Raw genomic sequence first — 23743 nt, 5'->3', positions numbered from 1 at the left:
TTGGGCAAACACAAAGACTCTCTGAAGCCCTTTGGGCACTTCAGCAAGCAGGCAGGCGTTCCTTATTGCAGCGCCGGACACACAGGGCACGGCTCCTCCCAGCGCGCAAAGCACCTGCGCCACTCGAGCGGCAGTACCGAACTTTGCTCACCGGGTGGCAGCAGCGAGCTCTTGGACACGGCGCCACCGCGCATTGGCGCCGCCCGAGCCGCAGTACCGAACTTTGCTCACCGGGTGGCAGCAGCGAGCCCTTGGACACGGCGCCACCGCGCATTGGCGCCGCCCGAGCCGCAGTACCGAACTTTGCTCACCGGGTGGCAGCAGCGATCGTACCGGCCCCTCCACGGCCACCCGCGCCACGGCAGCACCGGGCCCTCCACCGGCACAGGGAGCGGCCGTCGCCATCAGCCCCGCTGCCCGCACCTGGGGCTCCCCCGGCCCCGGCCCACGGCTGGACCCCGGCAGGAACAGGGGGCCGTCGCCCCAGCCCCACAGCCCGTCCCCTCCTCCCCTGGCCTCTGGCGCAGCCCCTCGTCCCGTGCAAACCAAGCACAAACGCAGCCGCCAGGGCAAAAGGGACCGCAGGTCTTTACTCAGTCACGCACCCAGCCAGTCCCGGGAGCCGCTCTGCTCCGGGGTCGGGGCCCCCGACGCTCCCTCTGCCCCTCCGACACCTCGGCACTCCTTCCCGCAGCTGCGCCCGTTGATCCAGCGGCGAACAGTCCGTCCGTCGCCTCCCGGAGCGACGCGCTGCTCGGCAGAGGCTGCCAAAAATGAGGAGCAGGGTGCAGGCCACTACAAGAGAGGAGAAAAGTGACAGGTGGCTGGACAGCGGCGGTGGAACGAGAAAGCACCAAGCAGGGAAAGGGACGGCGAGAGAAGGACGGGGACAGGCAGTCCCACAGAGACGGAGAAAGAAGCAGCAGCAAGAGAGCAAGAGCGGCAGCAGAAAGAAGAAGAGGGAGCAGGACACAGACCGAAAGTGAAGAACGGGGAGCAGGAAGGAGATGCAAAAAAAAACCCTGCAGCATGACAGAGGAAAAAAGAATAGCGGCAGGGACCTGGACAAAGAGAGATGAGGAAATAGAATAGAATAGACATGGAGAAAGCAGTAGATCTGTGACGTGCTACGGAGCCGAGAAGGAAGGCCTCGAATCAAGGGACGAGGAGCCAGACAGAGAGCACCAAAGACAGCAAAAGTACTGACAGGCTACAGAGTAGGAGGAAAGCAAAACTAGTAACCGGGAGCTGAACAGCAAGAGGGGAAGAAGGAAAAAAATGCCACGGGCTGCAGGGCAGAAAGAGGGAGGACCTAAAAGATGGGGACAAGTCAGAGACAGATGGAGAAAGAAGGTACACAAGAGCAGAAAAAAAAAATAATCGTAGCAGTGGGGGAAAGAGAGGGAGCCGGGGAGGGCCCAGGATGCACAAGAGGGGTGACAGGGCCCCGAGGGCCCACGACTCACCGCAGCTCTCACTCTCGGTGCTGCCGGGAGACTTTGACACTTCCGATGTTTCTCTCCCCTTCTCTCTTCCCCTCTTCTTCCGCAACTCCAATCGTTTGGCTCTCCTGCACCTGAGAGAAAATGCATGTGGCTGTCTTAGAGCTCATACGAGACGTGGCTTCCTAGACAAGAAGCCTCAGGAACAGGACAGAGAAAAAGAGAGAATATGATGAGTGGGAAGCAGAACACACGGATCGAGAGAGAACTTGAATCAGAGGAGTAAACAAGGCAGGAAAGAGAGATAAAGACAGGGAAGAAGCCACAAAAAAGGGCCTTTCTGGCCTCTACTCGCACCCCCCGGCCTCCTTTTTTTTCTGGCCTCTACTCTCGCCCCCAGCCTCCCACCCCTCTGCAGCCTCCCACCCCTTTCCGGCCTCCCTTTTTTTCTGGCCTCTACTCTCGCCCCCGGCCTCCCACCCCTCTGCAGCCTCCCACCCCTTTCCGGCCTCCTTTTTTTTCCTGGCCTCTACTCCCCCCTCCTCGCCCCCCCCCCCCCCCCCCCTCCTCCCACCCCTCGATAGCCTCCTAACTCCCTTTTTGCTGGCGTCTACTTAATTCAGCTTCCCACCCCTCTGCAACCTCCTACCTCTTTCCAGCCTCCACTCCGCCCCCCCAGCTTCCCACCCTTTTTCAGCCTCCCACCACCGTCCCACGCAGTGCAGGACACACTGACAGAGAGAGAAAAAGGACAGGCAACAGGAAGAAACGTACTAAGAAACAAAGAAAGGGTCAGACGAAGAAGGGGGTGGGTGGTCAGGGTTGGAACCCCAACACAAACCAGCAAGGGGATAGAGGACAGACAGAGAGGAAGACAAGAACGGGCTGGGAAGCAGGAAGAGAAGGAGAGAAAGGCAAAAAGGGAGAGCCGGCTGCACAGGCAGGTACAGCAAGAAACGACCGGACAGGCAGCAGGATCGAGAAAGAGAGACAGAAAAACTGGGGACAGGAAGCAGGACAGAGGGACGGCGAGAGGAAACAAGGGCCAGGGAGCAGGACAGCGGTGGAAAAAGAGGCACTGGGGCAGTAGGACAGAAAGAGAAGGAAGAAAGGCCAGAACAAGGACGGGGAATAACAGCAAAGGGAAAGAGAAGGACAAGGAGCGGGACACATTGTCAGAGAAAGACAGGGACAGGGAGCGGGACAAGGTGATACTGAGAGAGAAAAAGGGGACAAGGAGGCAGGACAAAGTGAAAGACAGGCACAAGTAAGAGACGGGGGAGCAGGACAGAGACGGAGGGGGAAAAGCCTCAGCTGGGCAGCAGGAGACAGAGGCGGAGAAGGGAAAAAACAGCACCGGGCTGAGGGACCCTGAGGGAGGAATTAAAAAACAAACACAGGGAGCAGGACAAAACGACAGAGAGAGAGAAAAGGGACAGAGCAGGACAGCGTTGGGGGGAGAAATGCGACCGTGACGGGCAGCGGGAGAGAGGTATGGAGAAAGAAAAGAAATACCGAGGAAGAGAGAAAGGAAACAAGGGACAGCGAGCTGCACAGGGGGATCGAGAAAGAAAGGATGGGAGAGGGAATGGCGCAGAGAGAGAAAGGCAGAAAAAACAGCAAGAGGAAGCAGGGCAAAAGGACAGCAAGAGGAAAAAGGAAAGGGACAGGGAGCTGGACAGAGATGGGAAAAAAAGCAGCGGGGACACACGAAAAGAGACAGAAAGAGAAGGGCACAAAAGGATAGATGAGGACAGCGGCAGGATGGAGACGCAGAACAAAACCTGGGACGGTCAACCTGGGTGGGCGGGGAGCGGGTCAGAGAGCCGGAGAAAGGAAAAACTCTGCTGTGGAGCAGCCGAGGGGGACGGAGAAAGACAGACAGGGACGGGGAGCAGGGCAGAGAAACGGAGAGAGAAAATAAGCGATGGGGAGCAGGGCAGAGCACTAGGAAGAGGAAAATAAGACAAGGGACAAGACCGAGGAGCTCAGAGAGAAAGAAGGGTCGAAAGGAAACGCCAGAGAGGTAGAGAAATCAAGAAATACAGGGACGAGGAGCCTTGCAGAGACGGAGCACGAAAATGTAGGGCCGGTGAGCGCGAAAGAGGGAGAGAGAGACGGGGGCAGGGGGAGGAGATGAAGAAGAAAGGAGAGAAAAAGATGGCAACGGAGCGCAGGGGACACAGACAGAGAGAGAAAAAGGACAGTGAACAGGAAAAAAGGGACCGAGAAACAAAGAAAGGGTCAGATCTAGACAAAGAGACCAAGAAAGGGGCGGGGGGCGTGTGTGCAGGGAAACCCCAAAACAAACCAGCAAGGGGCTAGAGAACAGAGAGGGAGAGAAAGAGAAGAAAGGGCCACGAAGCAGGACAGAGAAGGAGAGAAAGGCAAAAAGGGAGAGCAAAAAGAGAGCCGGCTGGACAGGGAGGTACAGCAAGAAATGACCGGACAGCCAGCAGGACAGAGAAATAGAGACAGGGAGCCGGCTAGAGAAATTCTGAAGGGAGAAAAAGAGGGAGAGGGAGCAGAACACAAACACAGACAGAAGACGGGAGGTACAGGGAAAGGAAAACAAAAGGAAAAAGAAAAAAAAAAAAAAAAAATCACAGCAGCGTGGGAGAGAGAAGGATCCAGGGGAGGGCCCGGGACGCAGAAGAGGGGCGACAGGGCCCCGAGGGCCCGCCACTCACCGCGGCTCTCGCTCTCCGCGCTCCCGGGAGACTCTGCCGCTTCAGATGCTTCTCTCTCCTGCTCTCCTCCATTCCTCTTCCGTAACTCCAGTCGCTTGGCTGTCCCCCACCTAAGAGAAAACGTCCATGTCTCGCAGCTCTTACGAGACAAGGATCCCCAGGCACGTAGCCTCGCTTGCTCGCGCGCTACGCGCAGGAACAGCACAGAGGGAAAGAGAGAGAGACAGAGAACGACGAGCGGGCAGCAGAACTGATGGATCAAGAGAGAAACTGAATCGGAGGAATAAAGAACACTGGAGGGAGACACAAGTAGAGCGAACAAGCCAGATGGACAGGGGCAGGAGACACACAGATCAGGCCAAAGAGGTGGAGAAAGTAAAATCGGTGACGGGCTGCAGGATGATAGAAAAGGCCACGGTTCAGCACAGAGGAGAACAACGGGACAGCAAGCTGGACAGGGGCATATAGCGAGAAACAAAGGGACAGGCAGCAGTATGGAGATACACAGACAAAGAGTTACGGGGAGGATGGAGGACAGAGAGAACAAGAGAAAAGGGACAGGGAGGGGGGCACAGATGGAGAAAGAAACATTGCAGAGAGAGAGAGGAAGAAAGCGACAGGGCAGAGGCAGAGAGGTAGAGAAAGGAAGAAAAAAGTAGCGACGAGTAAGAGGCCAGAGGGACAAGGAAAAGCCAGGAGGAAGGACAGAGTGAGAGAGAAAACAGGTGAGGGACACGACGCCAGACTGTGAAACAGAGAGCGCGACAGGGAGCAGGACGCTGGGACAGACAGCAAACGAGAGCAACAGAGAGAACGGCAGCGAGGCGGAGCACGAGAGAAAACAGGGACTGAGAGCAAGACCGAGGGGTGAAGCAATAAATAACGGGGCTGGGGAGCAGGACAGCAGAAGAGAGAGACAGAGAGGGGGACACATAGGACAACCGCAAACTGAGAGGGAGAAGGAGAAGAGCACAGAGGGTCACAGACAAAAAGAGAGGGACGGCAGAAAGAGAAAAACAAGACGAGGCAGAAGGACTGAGGAGCAGAGAGAAAAAGGGTACAGGGAAAAGGACAGAGATGCAGAAAACAAGGAAAGCCTGGAGCACAGGGCAAAACTGACAAGGACAGGGAGCGGGACAAAGGGATGGAGGAGTTAAAAACAGCGATGGGCCGCAGCACAGAGGAAGAGAGAGAAAAAGAGCAAGAGCAGCAAGGGAAGAAGAGTGACAGAAGGGTGTTGACAGGGACACGTACAAAGCGGGCTTGGGGGACACAGACATCGGAAGGGTAGAAAGGAAAGGGAGGGATGGGGAGCAAGACAGCGTGACAGAGGGAGTGGAGTGCAAGGATACACAAAAGCAGAGGGACTGGGAAGAGGAAAGAACGTCAGGGAGAGAAAGGCGAGGCTGGCGAGCAGGAGAGAGAGAGGTGGAGAATGAAAAAACAGCCATGGTCAGAAGAACAGAAATGCAGAGAAGAAAAAATTACTTCCAGGCAGCAGGACAGAGGGACAGAGCAAGAGCAAAAATATCAAGAGGGAGAAGGACAGGTAACACACAGCAGGACGCTGCAGGAGTGAGAGGGAGGGAACACAGAGCAAAGCAGAAGAATGAAGAGAGAAAAAAAAAAACAACCCAGCAAACAGAAAGGGAACCGGACAGAACTAGGCAGCAGGGCAGAGAGACGGAGAAAGAAAAAACAGGGACAAAGGGATAGAGAGGCAAAGAGAGGGATGGGGACCAGGACAGTGGGATACAAACAGGGAGTAGGACTCGAGATTGCAGAGAGAGAGGTCCAGGGAAGCAGGAAGAATGACAGAGAGAAAAAGGGGGGAGGGGGGTGGGGAGCAGGTCAGAGCGCTGGAGAAAGGAAAAACACTGCTGTGGAGCAGCAGAGGGGGACGGAGAAAGACAGACAGGGACGGGGAGCAGGGCAGAGAAACGGAGAGAGAAAATAAGCGATGGGGAGCAGGGCAGAGCACTAGGAAGAGGAAAATAAGACAAGGGAGAAGACCGAGAAGCTCAGAGAGAAAGAAGGGTCGAAAGGAAACGCCAGAGAGGTAGAGAAATCAAGAAATACAGGGACGAGGAGCCTTGCAGAGACGGAGCACGAAAATGTAGGGCCGGTGAGCGCGAAAGAGGGAGAGAGAGACGGGGGCAGGGGGAGGAGATGAAGAAGAAAGGAGAGATAAAGATAGCAACGGAGCGCAGGGGACACAGACAGAGAGAGAAGAAGGACAGTGAACAGGAAAAAAGGGACCGAGAAACAAAGAAAGGGTCAGATCTAGACAAAGAGACCAAGAAAGGGGCGGGGGGCGTGTGTGCAGGGAAACCCCAAAACAAACCAGCAAGGGGCTAGAGAACAGAGAGGGAGAGAAAGAGAAGAAAGGGCCATGAAGCAGGACAGAGAAGGAGAGAAAGGCAAAAAGGGAGAGCAAAAAGAGAGCCGGCTGGACAGGGAGGTACAGCAAGAAACGACCGGACAGCCAGCAGGACAGACAAATAGAGACAGGGAGCCGGCTAGAGAAATTCTGAAGGGAGAAAAAGAGGGAGAGGGAGCAGAACACAAACACAGACAGAAGACGGGAGGTACAGGGAAAGGAAAACAAAAGGAAAAAGAAAAAAAAAAAAAAAATCACAGCAGCGTGGGAGAGAGAAGGATCCAGGGGACAGCTCGGGACGCAGAAGAGGGGCGACAGGGCCCCGAGGGCCCGCCACTCACCGCGGCTCTCGCTCTCCGCGCTCCCGGGAGACTCTGCCGCTTCAGACGCTTCTCTGTCCTGCTCTCCTCCATTCCTCTTCCGTAACTCCGGTCGCTTGGCTGTCCCCCACCTAAGAGAAAACGTCCATGTCTCGCAGCTCTTACGAGACAAGGCTCCCTACGCACGCAGCCGCGCTCGCGCGCTCCACAACCGGACCATGCTGCTGCTGGTGACACATACAGACCCTGCGGGGCACGCTGGCGGCCTGGCCTGCTGCGGGCTACCAAGACGGAGCCTTCCTCACCCGCAGCGCCAGGCAGCTGCCAGCCAGGTGGCCTTCCATTTCTTCTTCTTCTTCAGCCTTCTCGGGACTCTCCAGCTTCAGCCGCGCCACCTCCTGTCCGCAGCCACTCAGCGCTCCGCCTCTCCCTTTTCGCCCCCACGCCGCCAGCACAGCGAGGCCCGGCACACGCAGCCCACAAAAGCCCGGAGCGGGCGCAGCCAACGGCATCCCCAGGGCACGAACGGACAAACGCGAACTCAGCGCAGCCCCTGCCACACATAAACAAGCAGCGGCGACCGCGTTCAGGGAGGCCGAGGCAGCCCGCACCACGGGCCTTGGGGGAGGCCGGGCGCTCCGGGACACAGGCTTCAGGGGACGTGCTGCAGCTGGGGGCGGCTGCGCGGGGCGAGCGGGGCCGGGGGAGCACTGCCGACTTGGGGGGGGGGGGGGGGGGTGCCCGCCTCCTTCTCCCATTGCCTTCCGTCACCTCCCGCCTCTGGCCCCGGGGCTGCCCGCACCCGGCTCGCCTCCTGCAGCCTGCCGCAGCGGCCAGGTCCAAGCTTCCCGTCCCACCACCCTCGAGCAGCCACCACGCACCCCCGCACCCGCCAGAGGGGAGCCCGCGCCTCACCGCTGGCCTCTCTGCTCCCCCGCCGCCCCGGCACCGGACACCAGGCCGCCGCCATGCAGCTCCGCCGAATCGCGCATGCGCCACGCGCCGACGGCGCGCCGGAGGGGCCACACTCTGAGCCGAACGCCGGGCTGCAGTACCGCGTTGCGGCCAGGGGGCGGCGGGGGCGAGGGCGGAGCCAGCGGGGGCGGGGGCGGCGCCAGCGGGGGCGGTGCCGGCGCCAGCGGGGGCGGGGGCGGCGCCAGCGGGGGCGGGGGCGGCGCCAGCGGGGCCGGGGGCGGCGCCAGCGGGGCCGGGGGCGGCGCCAGCGGGGCCGGGGGCGGCGCCAGCGGGGCCGGGGGCGGCGCCAGCGGGGCCGGGGGCGGCGCCAGCGGGGGCGGGGGCGGCGCCAGCGGGGGCGGTGCCGGCGCCAGCGGGGGCGGAGCCGGCGCCAGCGGGGGCGGTGCCGGCGCCAGCGGGGGCGGTGCCGGCGCCAGCGGGGGCGGGGGCGGCGCCAGCGGGGGCGGGGGCGGCGCCAGCGGGGGCGGGGGCGGCGCCAGCGGGGGCGGTGCCAGCGGGGGCGGGGGCGGCGCCTGCAGGGGCGGGGGCGGCGCTTGCAGGGGCGTGGGCGGCGCCTGCGGGGGCGGGGGCGGCGCCAGCGGGGGCGGGGGCGGCGCCAGCGGGGCCGGGGGCGGCGCCAGCGGGGGCGGGGGCGGCGCCAGCGGGGGCGGGGGCGGCGCCAGCAGGGGCGGGGGCGGCGCCAGCAGGGGCGGGGGCAGCCCCCAGCGCCGGCTCCGGCTCCGAGCAGACCCCGACTCGCGGCTCCGACACGGCGCCGCACCCCCATCGCTCCTTGCCCCCGACACGGACCCCGCCCTCCCGGGGGCTTTTCCCCGGGACCCGCCGCTCCATCCAACCCCCCCCCCCATACCCCGCGCTCACCTTCTCCCTCGCTGCAGCCGCAACCCGGCTATGGCTCCGCTCCTCCTTCGGCTCGCATCGGGCCCGGCACCGCAGCACCGGGCCCTCTACCGGCAGAGGGAGGGGCCGTCGCCATCAGCCCCGCTGCCCGCACCTGGGGCTCTTCCGGCCCCGGCCCACGGCTGGAGCCCACGATGCCGTCATTGGGCAAACACAAAGACTCTCTGAAGCCCTTTGGGCACTTCAGCAAGCAGGCAGGCGTTCCTTATTGCAGCGCCGGACACACAGGGCACGGCTCCTCCCAGCGCGCAAAGCACCTGCGCCACTCGAGCGGCAGTACCGAACTTTGCTCACCGGGTGGCAGCAGCGAGCTCTTGGACACGGCGCCACCGCGCATTGGCGCCGCCCGAGCCGCAGTACCGAACTTTGCTCACCGGGTGGCAGCAGCGAGCCCTTGGACACGGCGCCACCGGGCATAGGCGCCGCCCGAGCCGCAGTACCGAACTTTGCTCACCGGGTGGCAGCAGCGATCGTACCGGCCCCTCCACGGCCACCCGCGCCACGGCAGCACCGGGCTCTCCACCGGCACAGGGAGCGGCCGTCGCCATCAGCCCCGCTGCCCGCACCTGGGGCTCCCCCGGCCCCGGCCCACGGCTGGACCCCGGCAGGAACAGGGGGCCGTCGCCCCAGCCCCACAGCCCGTCCCCTCCTCCCCTGGCCTCTGGCGCAGCCCCTCGTCCCGTGCAAACCAAGCACAAACGCAGCCGCCAGGGCAAAAGGGACCGCAGGTCTTTACTCAGTCACGCACCCAGCCAGTCCCGGGAGCCGCTCTGCTCCGGGGTCGGGGCCCCCGACGCTCCCTCTGCCCCTCCGACACCTCGGCACTCCTTCCCGCAGCTGCGCCCGTTGATCCAGCGGCGAACAGTCCGTCCGTCGCCTCCCGGAGCGACGCGCTGCTCGGCAGAGGCTGCCAAAAATGAGGAGCAGGGTGCAGGCCACTACAAGAGAGGAGAAAAGTGACAGGTGGCTGGACAGCGGCGGTGGAACGAGAAAGCACCAAGCAGGGAAAGGGACGGCGAGAGAAGGACGGGGACAGGCAGTCCCACAGAGACGGAGAAAGAAGCAGCAGCAAGAGAGCAAGAGCGGCAGCAGAAAGAAGAAGAGGGAGCAGGACACAGACCGAAAGTGAAGAACGGGGAGCAGGAAGGAGATGCAAAAAAAAACCCTGCAGCATGACAGAGGAAAAAAGAATAGCGGCAGGGACCTGGACAAAGAGAGATGAGGAAATAGAATAGAATAGACATGGAGAAAGCAGTAGATCTGTGACGTGCTACGGAGCCGAGAAGGAAGGCCTCGAATCAAGGGACGAGGAGCCAGACAGAGAGCACCAAAGACAGCAAAAGTACTGACAGGCTACAGAGTAGGAGGAAAGCAAAACTAGTAACCGGGAGCTGAACAGCAAGAGGGGAAGAAGGAAAAAAATGCCACGGGCTGCAGGGCAGAAAGAGGGAGGACCTAAAAGATGGGGACAAGTCAGAGACAGATGGAGAAAGAAGGTACACAAGAGCAGAAAAAAAAAATAATCGTAGCAGTGGGGGAAAGAGAGGGAGCCGGGGAGGGCCCAGGATGCACAAGAGGGGTGACAGGGCCCCGAGGGCCCACGACTCACCGCAGCTCTCACTCTCGGTGCTGCCGGGAGACTTTGACACTTCCGATGTTTCTCTCCCCTTCTCTCTTCCCCTCTTCTTCCGCAACTCCAATCGTTTGGCTCTCCTGCACCTGAGAGAAAATGCATGTGGCTGTCTTAGAGCTCATACGAGACGTGGCTTCCTAGACAAGAAGCCTCAGGAACAGGACAGAGAAAAAGAGAGAATATGATGAGTGGGAAGCAGAACACACGGATCGAGAGAGAACTTGAATCAGAGGAGTAAACAAGGCAGGAAAGAGAGATAAAGACAGGGAAGAAGCCACAAAAAAGGGCCTTTCTGGCCTCTACTCGCACCCCCCGGCCTCCTTTTTTTTCTGGCCTCTACTCTCGCCCCCAGCCTCCCACCCCTCTGCAGCCTCCCACCCCTTTCCGGCCTCCTTTTTTTTCCTGGCCTCTACTCCCCCCTCCTCGCCCCCCCCCCCCCCCCGCCTCCCACCCCTCGATAGCCTCCTAACTCCCTTTTTGCTGGCCTCTACTTAATTCAGCTTCCCACCCCTCTGCAACCTCCTACCTCTTTCCAGCCTCCACTCCGCCCCCCCAGCTTCCCACCCTTTTTCAGCCTCCCACCACCGTCCCACGCAGTGCAGGACACACTGACAGAGAGAGAAAAAGGACAGGCAACAGGAAGAAACGTACTAAGAAACAAAGAAAGGGTCAGACGAAGAAGGGGGTGGGTGGTCAGGGTTGGAACCCCAACACAAACCAGCAAGGGGATAGAGGACAGACAGAGAGGAAGACAAGAACGGGCTGGGAAGCAGGAAGAGAAGGAGAGAAAGGCAAAAAGGGAGAGCCGGCTGCACAGGCAGGTACAGCAAGAAACGACCGGACAGGCAGCAGGATCGAGAAAGAGAGACAGAAAAACTGGGGACAGGAAGCAGGACAGAGGGACGGCGAGAGGAAACAAGGGCCAGGGAGCAGGACAGCGGTGGAAAAAGAGGCACTGGGGCAGTAGGACAGAAAGAGAAGGAAGAAAGGCCAGAACAAGGACGGGGAATAACAGCAAAGGGAAAGAGAAGGACAAGGAGCGGGACACATTGTCAGAGAAAGACAGGGACAGGGAGCGGGACAAGGTGATACTGAGAGAGAAAAAGGGGACAAGGAGGCAGGACAAAGTGAAAGACAGGCACAAGTAAGAGACGGGGGAGCAGGACAGAGACGGAGGGGGAAAAGCCTCAGCTGGGCAGCAGGAGACAGAGGCGGAGAAGGGAAAAAACAGCACCGGGCTGAGGGACCCTGAGGGAGGAATTAAAAAACAAACACAGGGAGCAGGACAAAACGACAGAGAGAGAGAAAAGGGACAGAGCAGGACAGCGTTGGGGGGAGAAATGCGACCGTGACGGGCAGCGGGAGAGAGGTATGGAGAAAGAAAAAAAATACCGAGGAAGAGAGAAAGGAAACAAGGGACAGCGAGCTGCACAGGGGGATCGAGAAAGAAAGGATGGGAGAGGGAATGGCGCAGAGAGAGAAAGGCAGAAAAAACAGCAAGAGGAAGCAGGGCAAAAGGACAGCAAGAGGAAAAAGGAAAGGGACAGGGAGCTGGACAGAGATGGGAAAAAAAGCAGCGGGGACACACGAAAAGAGACAGAAAGAGAAGGGCACAAAAGGGTAGATGAGGACAGCGGCAGGATGGAGACGCAGAACAAAACCTGGGACGGTCAACCTGGGTGGGCGGGGAGCGGGTCAGAGAGCCGGAGAAAGGAAAAACTCTGCTGTGGAGCAGCAGAGGGGGACGGAGAAAGACAGACAGGGACGGGGAGCAGGGCAGAGAAACGGAGAGAGAAAATAAGCGACGGGGAGCAGGGCAGAGCACTAGGAAGAGGAAAATAAGACAAGTGACAAGACCGAGGAGCTCAGAGAGAAAGAAGGGTCGAAAGGAAACGCCAGAGAGGTAGAGAAATCAAGAAATACAGGGACGAGGAGCCTTGCAGAGACGGAGCACGAAAATGTAGGGCCGGTGAGCGCGAAAGAGGGAGAGAGAGACGGGGGCAGGGGGAGGAGATGAAGAAGAAAGGAGAGATAAAGATGGCAACGGAGCGCAGGGGACACAGACAGAGAGAGAAAAAGGACAGTGAACAGGAAAAAAGGGACCGAGAAACAAAGAAAGGGTCAGATCTAGACAAAGAGACCAAGAAAGGGGCGGGGGGCGTGTGTGCAGGGAAACCCCAAAACAAACCAGCAAGGGGCTAGAGAACAGAGAGGGAGAGAAAGAGAAGAAAGGGCCACGAAGCAGGACAGAGAAGGAGAGAAAGGCAAAAAGGGAGAGCAAAAAGAGAGCCGGCTGGACAGGGAGGTACAGCAAGAAATGACCGGACAGCCAGCAGGACAGAGAAATAGAGACAGGGAGCCGGCTAGAGAAATTCTGAAGGGAGAAAAAGAGGGAGAGGGAGCAGAACACAAACACAGACAGAAGACGGGAGGTACAGGGAAAGGAAAACAAAAGGAAAAAGAAAAAAAAAAAAAAAAAAATCACAGCAGCGTGGGAGAGAGAAGGATCCAGGGGAGGGCCCGGGACGCAGAAGAGGGGCGACAGGGCCCCGAGGGCCCGCCACTCACCGCGGCTCTCGCTCTCCGCGCTCCCGGGAGACTCTGCCGCTTCAGATGCTTCTCTCTCCTGCTCTCCTCCATTCCTCTTCCGTAACTCCGGTCGCTTGGCTGTCCCCCACCTAAGAGAAAACGTCCATGTCTCGCAGCTCTTACGAGACAAGGATCCCCAGGCACGTAGCCTCGCTTGCTCGCGCGCTACGCGCAGGAACAGCACAGAGGGAAAGAGAGAGAGACAGAGAACGACGAGCGGGCAGCAGAACTGATGGATCAAGAGAGAAACTGAATCGGAGGAATAAAGAACACTGGAGGGAGACACAAGTAGAGCGAACAAGCCAGATGGACGGGGGCAGGAGACACACAGATCAGGCCAAAGAGGTGGAGAAAGTAAAATCGGTGATGGGCTGCAGGATGATAGAAAAGGCCACGGTTCAGCACAGAGGAGAACAACGGGACAGCAAGCTGGACAGGGGCATATAGCGAGAAACAAAGGGACAGGCAGCAGTATGGAGATACACAGACAAAGAGTTACGGGGAGGATGGAGGACAGAGAGAACAAGAGAAAAGGGACAGGGAGGGGGGCACAGATGGAGAAAGAAACATTGCAGAGAGAGAGAGGAAGAAAGCGACAGGGCAGAGGCAGAGAGGTAGAGAAAGGAAGAAAAAAGTAGCGACGAGTAAGAGGCCAGAGGGACAAGGAAAAGCCAGGAGGAAGGACAGAGTGAGAGAGAAAACAGGTGAGGGACACGACGCCAGACTGTGAAACAGAGAGCGCGACAGGGAGCAGGACGCTGGGACAGACAGCAAACGAGAGCAACAGAGAGAACGGCAGCGAGGCGGAGCACGAGAGAAAACAGGGACTGAGAGCAAGACCGAGGGGTGAAGCAATAAATAACGGGGCTGGGGAGCAGGACAGCAGAAGAGAGAGACAGAGAGGGGGACACATAGGACAACCGCAAACTGAGAGGGAGAAGGAGAAGAGCACAGAGGGTCACAGACAAAAAGAGAGGGACGGCAGAAAGAGAAAAACAAGACGAGGCAGAAGGACTGAGGAGCAGAGAGAAAAAGGGTACAGGGAAAAGGACAGAGATGCAGAAAACAAGGAAAGCCTGGAGCACAGGGCAAAACTGACAAGGACAGGGAGCGGGACAAAGGGATGGAGGAGTTAAAAACAGCGATGGGCCGCAGCACAGAGGAAGAGAGAGAAAAAGAGCAAGAGCAGCAAGGGAAGAAGAGTGACAGAAGGGTGTTGACAGGGACACGTACAAAGCGGGCTTGGGGGACACAGACATCGGAAGGGTAGAAAGGAAAGGGAGGGATGGGGAGCAAGACAGCGTGACAGAGGGAGTGGAGTGCAAGGATACACAAAAGCAGAGGGACTGGGAAGAGGAAAGAACGTCAGGGAGAGAAAGGCGAGGCTGGCGAGCAGGAGAGAGAGAGGTAGAGAATGAAAAAACAGCCATGGTCAGAAGAACAGAAATGCAGAGAAGAAAAAATTACTTCCAGGCAGCAGGACAGAGGGACAGAGCAAGAGCAAAAATATCAAGAGGGAGAAGGACAGGTAACACACAGCAGGACGCTGCAGGAGTGAGAGGGAGGGAACACAGAGCAAAGCAGAAGAATGAAGAGAGAAAAAAAAAAACAACCCAGCAAACAGAAAGGGAACCGGACAGAACTAGGCAGCAGGGCAGAGAGACGGAGAAAGAAAAAACAGGGACAAAGGGATAGAGAGGCAAAGAGAGGGATGGGGACCAGGACAGTGGGATACAAACAGGGAGTAGGACTCGAGATTGCAGAGAGAGAGGTCCAGGGAAGCAGGAAGAATGACAGAGAGAAAAAGGGGGGAGGGGGGTGGGGAGCAGGTCAGAGCGCTGGAGAAAGGAAAAACTCTGCTGTGGAGCAGCAGAGGGGGACGGAGAAAGACAGACAGGGACGGGGAGCAGGGCAGAGAAACGGAGAGAGAAAATAAGCGATGGGGAGCAGGGCAGAGCACTAGGAAGAGGAAAATAAGACAAGGGAGAAGACCGAGAAGCTCAGAGAGAAAGAAGGGTCGAAAGGAAACGCCAGAGAGGTAGAGAAATCAAGAAATACAGGGACGAGGAGCCTTGCAGAGACGGAGCACGAAAATGTAGGGCCGGTGAGCGCGAAAGAGGGAGAGAGAGACGGGGGCAGGGGGAGGAGATGAAGAAGAAAGGAGAGATAAAGATAGCAACGGAGCGCAGGGGACACAGACAGAGAGAGAAGAAGGACAGTGAACAGGAAAAAAGGGACCGAGAAACAAAGAAAGGGTCAGATCTAGACAAAGAGACCAAGAAAGGGGCGGGGGGCGTGTGTGCAGGGAAACCCCAAAACAAACCAGCAAGGGGCTAGAGAACAGAGAGGGAGAGAAAGAGAAGAAAGGGCCATGAAGCAGGACAGAGAAGGAGAGAAAGGCAAAAAGGGAGAGCAAAAAGAGAGCCGGCTGGACAGGGAGGTACAGCAAGAAACGACCGGACAGCCAGCAGGACAGACAAATAGAGACAGGGAGCCGGCTAGAGAAATTCTGAAGGGAGAAAAAGAGGGAGAGGGAGCAGAACACAAACACAGACAGAAGACGGGAGGTACAGGGAAAGGAAAACAAAAGGAAAAAGAAAAAAAAAAAAAAATCACAGCAGCGTGGGAGAGAGAAGGATCCAGGGGACAGCTCGGGACGCAGAAGAGGGGCGACAGGGCCCCGAGGGCCCGCCACTCACCGCGGCTCTCGCTCTCCGCGCTCCCGGGAGACTCTGCCGCTTCAGACGCTTCTCTGTCCTGCTCTCCTCCATTCCTCTTCCGTAACTCCGGTCGCTTGGCTGTCCCCCACCTAAGAGAAAACGTCCATGTCTCGCAGCTCTTACGAGACAAGGCTCCCTACGCACGCAGCCGCGCTCGCGCGCTCCACAACCGGACCATGCTGCTGCTGGTGACACATACAGACCCTGCGGGGCACGCTGGCGGCCTGGCCTGCTGCGGGCTACCAAGACGGAGCCTTCCTCACCCGCAGCGCCAGGCAGCTGCCAGCCAGGTGGCCTTCCATTTCTTCTTCTTCTTCAGCCTTCTCGGGACTCTCCAGCTTCAGCCGCGCCACCTCCTGTCCGCAGCCACTCAGCGCTCCGCCTCTCCCTTTTCGCCCCCACGCCGCCAGCACAGCGAGGCCCGGCACACGCAGCCCACAAAAGCCCGGAGCGGGCGCAGCCAACGGCATCCCCAGGGCACGAACGGACAAACGCGAACTCAGCGCAGCCCCTGCCACACATAAACAAGCAGCGGCGACCGCGTTCAGGGAGGCCGAGGCAGCCCGCACCACGGGCCTTGGGGGAGGCCGGGCGCTCCGGGACACAGGCTTCAGGGGACGTGCTGCAGCTGGGGGCGGCTGCGCGGGGCGAGCGGGGCCGGGGGAGCACTGCCGACTTGGGGGGGCGGGGGGGTGCCCGCCTCCTTCTCCCATTCCCTTCCGTCACCTCCCGCCTCTGGCCCCGGGGCTGCCCGCACCCGGCTCGCCTCCTGCAGCCTGCCGCAGCGGCCGGCTCCAAGCTTCCCGTCCCACCACCCTCGAGCAGCCACCACGCACCCCCGCACCCGCCAGAGGGGAGCCCGCGCCTCACCGCTGGCCTCTCTGCTCCCCCGCCGCCCCGGCACCGGACACCAGGCCGCCGCCATGCTGCTCCGCCGCACCGCGCATGCGCCACGCGCCGACGGCGCGCCGGAGGGGCCACACTCTGAGCCGAACGCCGGGCTGCAGTACCGCGTTGCGGCCAGGGGGCGGCGGGGGCGAGGGCGGCGCCAGCGGGGCCGGGGGCGGCGCCAGCGGGGCCGGGGGCGGCGCCAGCGGGGCCGGGGGCGGCGCCAGCGGGGGCGGAGCCGGCGCCAGCGGGGGCGGAGCCGGCGCCAGCGGGGGCGGGGGCGGCGCCAGCGGGGGCGGGGGCGGCGCCAGCTGGGGCGGGGGCGGCGCCAGCAGGGGCGGCGCCAGCAGGGGCGGGGGCGGTGGCGCCAGCGGGGGCGGGGGCGGTGGCGCCAGCGGGGGCGGGGGCGGCGCCAGCGGGGGCGGGGGCGGCGCCTGCAGGGGCGGGGGCGGCGCCTGCAGGGGCGGGGGCGGCGCCTGCAGGGGCGTGGGCGGCGCCTGCAGAAGCGGGGGCGGCGCCTGCGGGGGCGGGGGCGGGGGCGGTGACTGCGGGGGCGGGGGCGGCGCCAGCGGGGGCGGGGGCGGCGCCAGCGGGGGCGGGGGCGGCGCCAGCGGGGGCGGGGGCGGCGCCCAGCGCCGGCTCCGGCTCCGAGCAGACCCCGACTCGCGGCTCCGACACGGCGCCGCACCCCCATCGCTCCTTGCCCCCGACACGGACCCCGCCCTCCCGGGGGCTTTTCCCCGGGACCCGCCGCTCCATCCAACCCCCCCCCCCATACCCCGCGCTCACCTTCTCCCTCGCTGCAGCCGCAACCCGGCTATGGCTCCGCTCCTCCTTCGGCTCGCATCGGGCCCGGCACGGCAGCACCGGGCCCTCTACCGGCAGAGGGAGGGGCCGTCGCCATCAGCCCCGCTGCCCGCACCTGGGGCTCTTCCGGCCCCGGCCCACGGCTGGAGCCCACGATGCCGTCATTGGGCAAACACAAAGACTCTCTGAAGCCCTTTGGGCACTTCAGCAAGCAGGCAGGCGTTCCTTATTGCAGCGCCGGACACACAGGGCACGGCTCCTCCCAGCGCGCAAAGCACCTGCGCCACTCGAGCGGCAGTACCGAACTTTGCTCACCGGGTGGCAGCAGCGAGCTCTTGGACACGGCGCCACCGCGCATTGGCGCCGCCCGAGCCGCAGTACCGAACTTTGCTCACCGGGTGGCAGCAGCGAGCCCTTGGACACGGCGCCACCGCGCATTGGCGCCGCCCGAGCCGCAGTACCGAACTTTGCTCACCGGGTGGCAGCAGCGATCGTACCGGCCCCTCCACGGCCACCCGCGCCACGGCAGCACCGGGCCCTCCACCGGCACAGGGAGCGGCCGTCGCCATCAGCCCCGCTGCCCGCACCTGGGGCTCCCCCGGCCCCGGCCCACGGCTGGACCCCGGCAGGAACAGGGGGCCGTCGCCCCAGCCCCACAGCCCGTCCCCTCCTCCCCTGGCCTCTGGCGCAGCCCCTCGTCCCGTGCAAACCAAGCACAAACGCAGCCGCCAGGGCAAAAGGGACCGCAGGTCTTTACTCAGTCACGCACCCAGCCAGTCCCGGGAGCCGCTCTGCTCCGGGGTCGGGGCCCCCGACGCTCCCTCTGCCCCTCCGACACCTCGGCACTCCTTCCCGCAGCTGCGCCCGTTGATCCAGCGGCGAACAGTCCGTCCGTCGCCTCCCGGAGCGACGCGCTGCTCGGCAGAGGCTGCCAAAAATGAGGAGCAGGGTGCAGGCCACTACAAGAGAGGAGAAAAGTGACAGGTGGCTGGACAGCGGCGGTGGAACGAGAAAGCACCAAGCAGGGAAAGGGACGGCGAGAGAAGGACGGGGACAGGCAGTCCCACAGAGACGGAGAAAGAAGCAGCAGCAAGAGAGCAAGAGCGGCAGCAGAAAGAAGAAGAGGGAGCAGGACACAGACCGAAAGTGAAGAACGGGGAGCAGGAAGGAGATGCAAAAAAAAACCCTGCAGCATGACAGAGGAAAAAAGAATAGCGGCAGGGACCTGGACAAAGAGAGATGAGGAAATAGAATAGAATAGACATGGAGAAAGCAGTAGATCTGTGACGTGCTACGGAGCCGAGAAGGAAGGCCTCGAATCAAGGGACGAGGAGCCAGACAGAGAGCACCAAAGACAGCAAAAGTACTGACAGGCTACAGAGTAGGAGGAAAGCAAAACTAGTAACCGGGAGCTGAACAGCAAGAGGGGAAGAAGGAAAAAAATGCCACGGGCTGCAGGGCAGAAAGAGGGAGGACCTAAAAGATGGGGACAAGTCAGAGACAGATGGAGAAAGAAGGTACACAAGAGCAGAAAAAAAAAATAATCGTAGCAGTGGGGGAAAGAGAGGGAGCCGGGGAGGGCCCAGGATGCACAAGAGGGGTGACAGGGCCCCGAGGGCCCACGACTCACCGCAGCTCTCACTCTCGGTGCTGCCGGGAGACTTTGACACTTCCGATGTTTCTCTCCCCTTCTCTCTTCCCCTCTTCTTCCGCAACTCCAATCGTTTGGCTCTCCTGCACCTGAGAGAAAATGCATGTGGCTGTCTTAGAGCTCATACGAGACGTGGCTTCCTAGACAAGAAGCCTCAGGAACAGGACAGAGAAAAAGAGAGAATATGATGAGTGGGAAGCAGAACACACGGATCGAGAGAGAACTTGAATCAGAGGAGTAAACAAGGCAGGAAAGAGAGATAAAGACAGGGAAGAAGCCACAAAAAAGGGCCTTTCTGGCCTCTACTCGCACCCCCCGGCCTCCTTTTTTTTCTGGCCTCTACTCTCGCCCCCAGCCTCCCACCCCTCTGCAGCCTCCCACCCCTTTCCGGCCTCCCTTTTTTTCTGGCCTCTACTCTCGCCCCCGGCCTCCCACCCCTCTGCAGCCTCCCACCCCTTTCCGGCCTCCTTTTTTTTCCTGGCCTCTACTCCCCCCTCCTCGCCTCCCACCCCTCGATAGCCTCCTAACTCCCTTTTTGCTGGCGTCTACTTAATTCAGCTTCCCACCCCTCTGCAACCTCCTACCTCTTTCCAGCCTCCACTCCGCCCCCCCAGCTTCCCACCCTTTTTCAGCCTCCCACCACCGTCCCACGCAGTGCAGGACACACTGACAGAGAGAGAAAAAGGACAGGCAACAGGAAGAAACGTACTAAGAAACAAAGAAAGGGTCAGACGAAGAAGGGGGTGGGTGGTCAGGGTTGGAACCCCAACACAAACCAGCAAGGGGATAGAGGACAGACAGAGAGGAAGACAAGAACGGGCTGGGAAGCAGGAAGAGAAGGAGAGAAAGGCAAAAAGGGAGAGCCGGCTGCACAGGCAGGTACAGCAAGAAACGACCGGACAGGCAGCAGGATCGAGAAAGAGAGACAGAAAAACTGGGGACAGGAAGCAGGACAGAGGGACGGCGAGAGGAAACAAGGGCCAGGGAGCAGGACAGCGGTGGAAAAAGAGGCACTGGGGCAGTAGGACAGAAAGAGAAGGAAGAAAGGCCAGAACAAGGACGGGGAATAACAGCAAAGGGAAAGAGAAGGACAAGGAGCGGGACACATTGTCAGAGAAAGACAGGGACAGGGAGCGGGACAAGGTGATACTGAGAGAGAAAAAGGGGACAAGGAGGCAGGACAAAGTGAAAGACAGGCACAAGTAAGAGACGGGGGAGCAGGACAGAGACGGAGGGGGAAAAGCCTCAGCTGGGCAGCAGGAGACAGAGGCGGAGAAGGGAAAAAACAGCACCGGGCTGAGGGACCCTGAGGGAGGAATTAAAAAACAAACACAGGGAGCAGGACAAAACGACAGAGAGGGAGAAAAGGGACAGAGCAGGACAGCGTTGGGGGGAGAAATGCGACCGTGACGGGCAGCGGGAGAGAGGTATGGAGAAAGAAAAAAAATACCGAGGAAGAGAGAAAGGAAACAAGGGACAGCGAGCTGCACAGGGGGATCGAGAAAGAAAGGATGGGAGAGGGAATGGCGCAGAGAGAGAAAGGCAGAAAAAACAGCAAGAGGAAGCAGGGCAAAAGGACAGCAAGAGGAAAAAGGAAAGGGACAGGGAGCTGGACAGAGATGGGAAAAAAAGCAGCGGGGACACACGAAAAGAGACAGAAAGAGAAGGGCACAAAAGGATAGATGAGGACAGCGGCAGGATGGAGACGCAGAACAAAACCTGGGACGGTCAACCTGGGTGGGCGGGGAGCGGGTCAGAGAGCCGGAGAAAGGAAAAACTCTGCTGTGGAGCAGCAGAGGGGGACGGAGAAAGACAGACAGGGACGGGGAGCAGGGCAGAGAAACGGAGAGAGAAAATAAGCGATGGGGAGCAGGGCAGAGCACTAGGAAGAGGAAAATAAGACAAGGGACAAGACCGAGGAGCTCAGAGAGAAAGAAGGGTCGAAAGGAAACGCCAGAGAGGTAGAGAAATCAAGAAATACAGGGACGAGGAGCCTTGCAGAGACGGAGCACGAAAATGTAGGGCCGGTGAGCGCGAAAGAGGGAGAGAGAGACGGGGGCAGGGGGAGGAGATGAAGAAGAAAGGAGAGATAAAGATGGCAACGGAGCGCAGGGGACACAGACAGAGAGAGAAAAAGGACAGTGAACAGGAAAAAAGGGACCGAGAAACAAAGAAAGGGTCAGATCTAGACAAAGAGACCAAGAAAGGGGCGGGGGGCGTGTGTGCAGGGAAACCCCAAAACAAACCAGCAAGGGGCTAGAGAACAGAGAGGGAGAGAAAGAGAAGAAAGGGCCACGAAGCAGGACAGAGAAGGAGAGAAAGGCAAAAAGGGAGAGCAAAAAGAGAGCCGGCTGGACAGGGAGGTACAGCAAGAAATGACCAGACAGCCAGCAGGACAGAGAAATAGAGACAGGGAGCCGGCTAGAGAAATTCTGAAGGGAGAAAAAGAGGGAGAGGGAGCAGAACACAAACACAGACAGAAGACGGGAGGTACAGGGAAAGGAAAACAAAAGGAAAAAGAAAAAAAAAAAAAAAAATCACAGCAGCGTGGGAGAGAGAAGGATCCAGGGGAGGGCCCGGGACGCAGAAGAGGGGCGACAGGGCCCCGAGGGCCCGCCACTCACCGCGGCTCTCGCTCTCTGCGCTCCCGGGAGACTCTGCCGCTTCAGATGCTTCTCTCTCCTGCTCTCCTCCATTCCTCTTCCGTAACTCCAGTCGCTTGGCTGTCCCCCACCTAAGAGAAAACGTCCATGTCTCGCAGCTCTTACGAGACAAGGATCCCCAGGCACGTAGCCTCGCTTGCTCGCGCGCTACGCGCAGGAACAGCACAGAGGGAAAGAGAGAGAGACAGAGAACGACGAGCGGGCAGCAGAACTGATGGATCAAGAGAGAAACTGAATCGGAGGAATAAAGAACACTGGAGGGAGACACAAGTAGAGCGAACAAGCCAGATGGACGGGGGCAGGAGACACACAGATCAGGCCAAAGAGGTGAAGAAAGTAAAATCGGTGACGGGCTGCAGGATGATAGAAAAGGCCACGGTTCAGCACAGAGGAGAACAACGGGACAGCAAGCTGGACAGGGGCATATAGCGAGAAACAAAGGGACAGGCAGCAGTATGGAGATACACAGACAAAGAGTTACGGGGAGGATGGAGGACAGAGAGAACAAGAGAAAAGGGACAGGGAGGGGGGCACAGATGGAGAAAGAAACATTGCAGAGAGAGAGAGGAAGAAAGCGACAGGGCAGAGGCAGAGAGGTAGAGAAAGGAAGAAAAAAGTAGCGACGAGTAAGAGGCCAGAGGGACAAGGAAAAGCCAGGAGGAAGGACAGAGTGAGAGAGAAAACAGGTGAGGGACACGACGCCAGACTGTGAAACAGAGAGCGCGACAGGGAGCAGGACGCTGGGACAGACAGCAAACGAGAGCAACAGAGAGAACGGCAGCGAGGCGGAGCACGAGAGAAAACAGGGACTGAGAGCAAGACCGAGGGGTGAAGCAATAAATAACGGGGCTGGGGAGCAGGACAGCAGAAGAGAGAGACAGAGAGGGGGACACATAGGACAACCGCAAACTGAGAGGGAGAAGGAGAAGAGCACAGAGGGTCACAGACAAAAAGAGAGGGACGGCAGAAAGAGAAAAACAAGACGAGGCAGAAGGACTGAGGAGCAGAGAGAAAAAGGGTACAGGGAAAAGGACAGAGATGCAGAAAACAAGGAAAGCCTGGAGCACAGGGCAAAACTGACAAGGACAGGGAGCGGGACAAAGGGATGGAGGAGTTAAAAACAGCGATGGGCCGCAGCACAGAGGAAGAGAGAGAAAAAGAGCAAGAGCAGCAAGGGAAGAAGAGTGACAGAAGGGTGTTGACAGGGACACGTACAAAGCGGGCTTGGGGGACACAGACATCGGAAGGGTAGAAAGGAAAGGGAGGGATGGGGAGCAAGACAGCGTGACAGAGGGAGTGGAGTGCAAGGATACACAAAAGCAGAGGGACTGGGAAGAGGAAAGAACGTCAGGGAGAGAAAGGCGAGGCTGGCGAGCAGGAGAGAGAGAGGTGGAGAATGAAAAAACAGCCATGGTCAGAAGAACAGAAATGCAGAGAAGAAAAAATTACTTCCAGGCAGCAGGACAGAGGGACAGAGCAAGAGCAAAAATATCAAGAGGGAGAAGGACAGGTAACACACAGCAGGACGCTGCAGGAGTGAGAGGGAGGGAACACAGAGCAAAGCAGAAGAATGAAGAGAGAAAAAAAAAAACAACCCAGCAAACAGAAAGGGAACCGGACAGAACTAGGCAGCAGGGCAGAGAGACGGAGAAAGAAAAAACAGGGACAAAGGGATAGAGAGGCAAAGAGAGGGATGGGGACCAGGACAGTGGGATACAAACAGGGAGTAGGACTCGAGATTGCAGAGAGAGAGGTCCAGGGAAGCAGGAAGAATGACAGAGAGAAAAAGGGGGGAGGGGGGTGGGGAGCAGGTCAGAGCGCTGGAGAAAGGAAAAACACTGCTGTGGAGCAGCAGAGGGGGACGGAGAAAGAGAGAGAGGGACGGGGAGCAGGGCAGAGAAACGGAGAGAGAAAATAAGCGATGGGGAGCAGGGCAGAGCACTAGGAAGAGGAAAATAAGACAAGGGAGAAGACCGAGAAGCTCAGAGAGAAAGAAGGGTCGAAAGGAAACGCCAGAGAGGTAGAGAAATCAAGAAATACAGGGACGAGGAGCCTTGCAGAGACGGAGCACGAAAACGTAGGGCC

At 59.5% G+C, this 23743-nt stretch overlaps 1 protein-coding gene across 1 annotated transcript; it reads right to left on the bottom strand.

The window, feature by feature from the left end:
- Positions 1-707: 707 nt before the first annotated feature.
- On the bottom strand, positions 708-19084 carry LOC142360270 (uncharacterized; the record flags this gene model as incomplete). The annotated part of the gene is made up of 8 exons (XM_075412468.1): positions 708-795; positions 1467-1576; positions 6854-6963; positions 9456-9645; positions 10317-10426; positions 15629-15738; positions 18114-18303; positions 18975-19084. Coding segments are annotated over 7 exons (922 nt in total), but the record flags the coding sequence as incomplete, so codon positions are not given.
- Between the last annotated feature and the right edge of the window lie 4659 nt (positions 19085-23743).

This window comes from Opisthocomus hoazin, unplaced genomic scaffold (assembly GCF_030867145.1).
Source record: "Opisthocomus hoazin isolate bOpiHoa1 unplaced genomic scaffold, bOpiHoa1.hap1 HAP1_SCAFFOLD_138, whole genome shotgun sequence".
NCBI lineage: Eukaryota > Metazoa > Chordata > Aves > Opisthocomiformes > Opisthocomidae > Opisthocomus > Opisthocomus hoazin.
The sequence above is the reverse complement of the archived record's forward strand: the minus strand, read 5'-3'. Positions and strand labels throughout refer to the sequence as shown.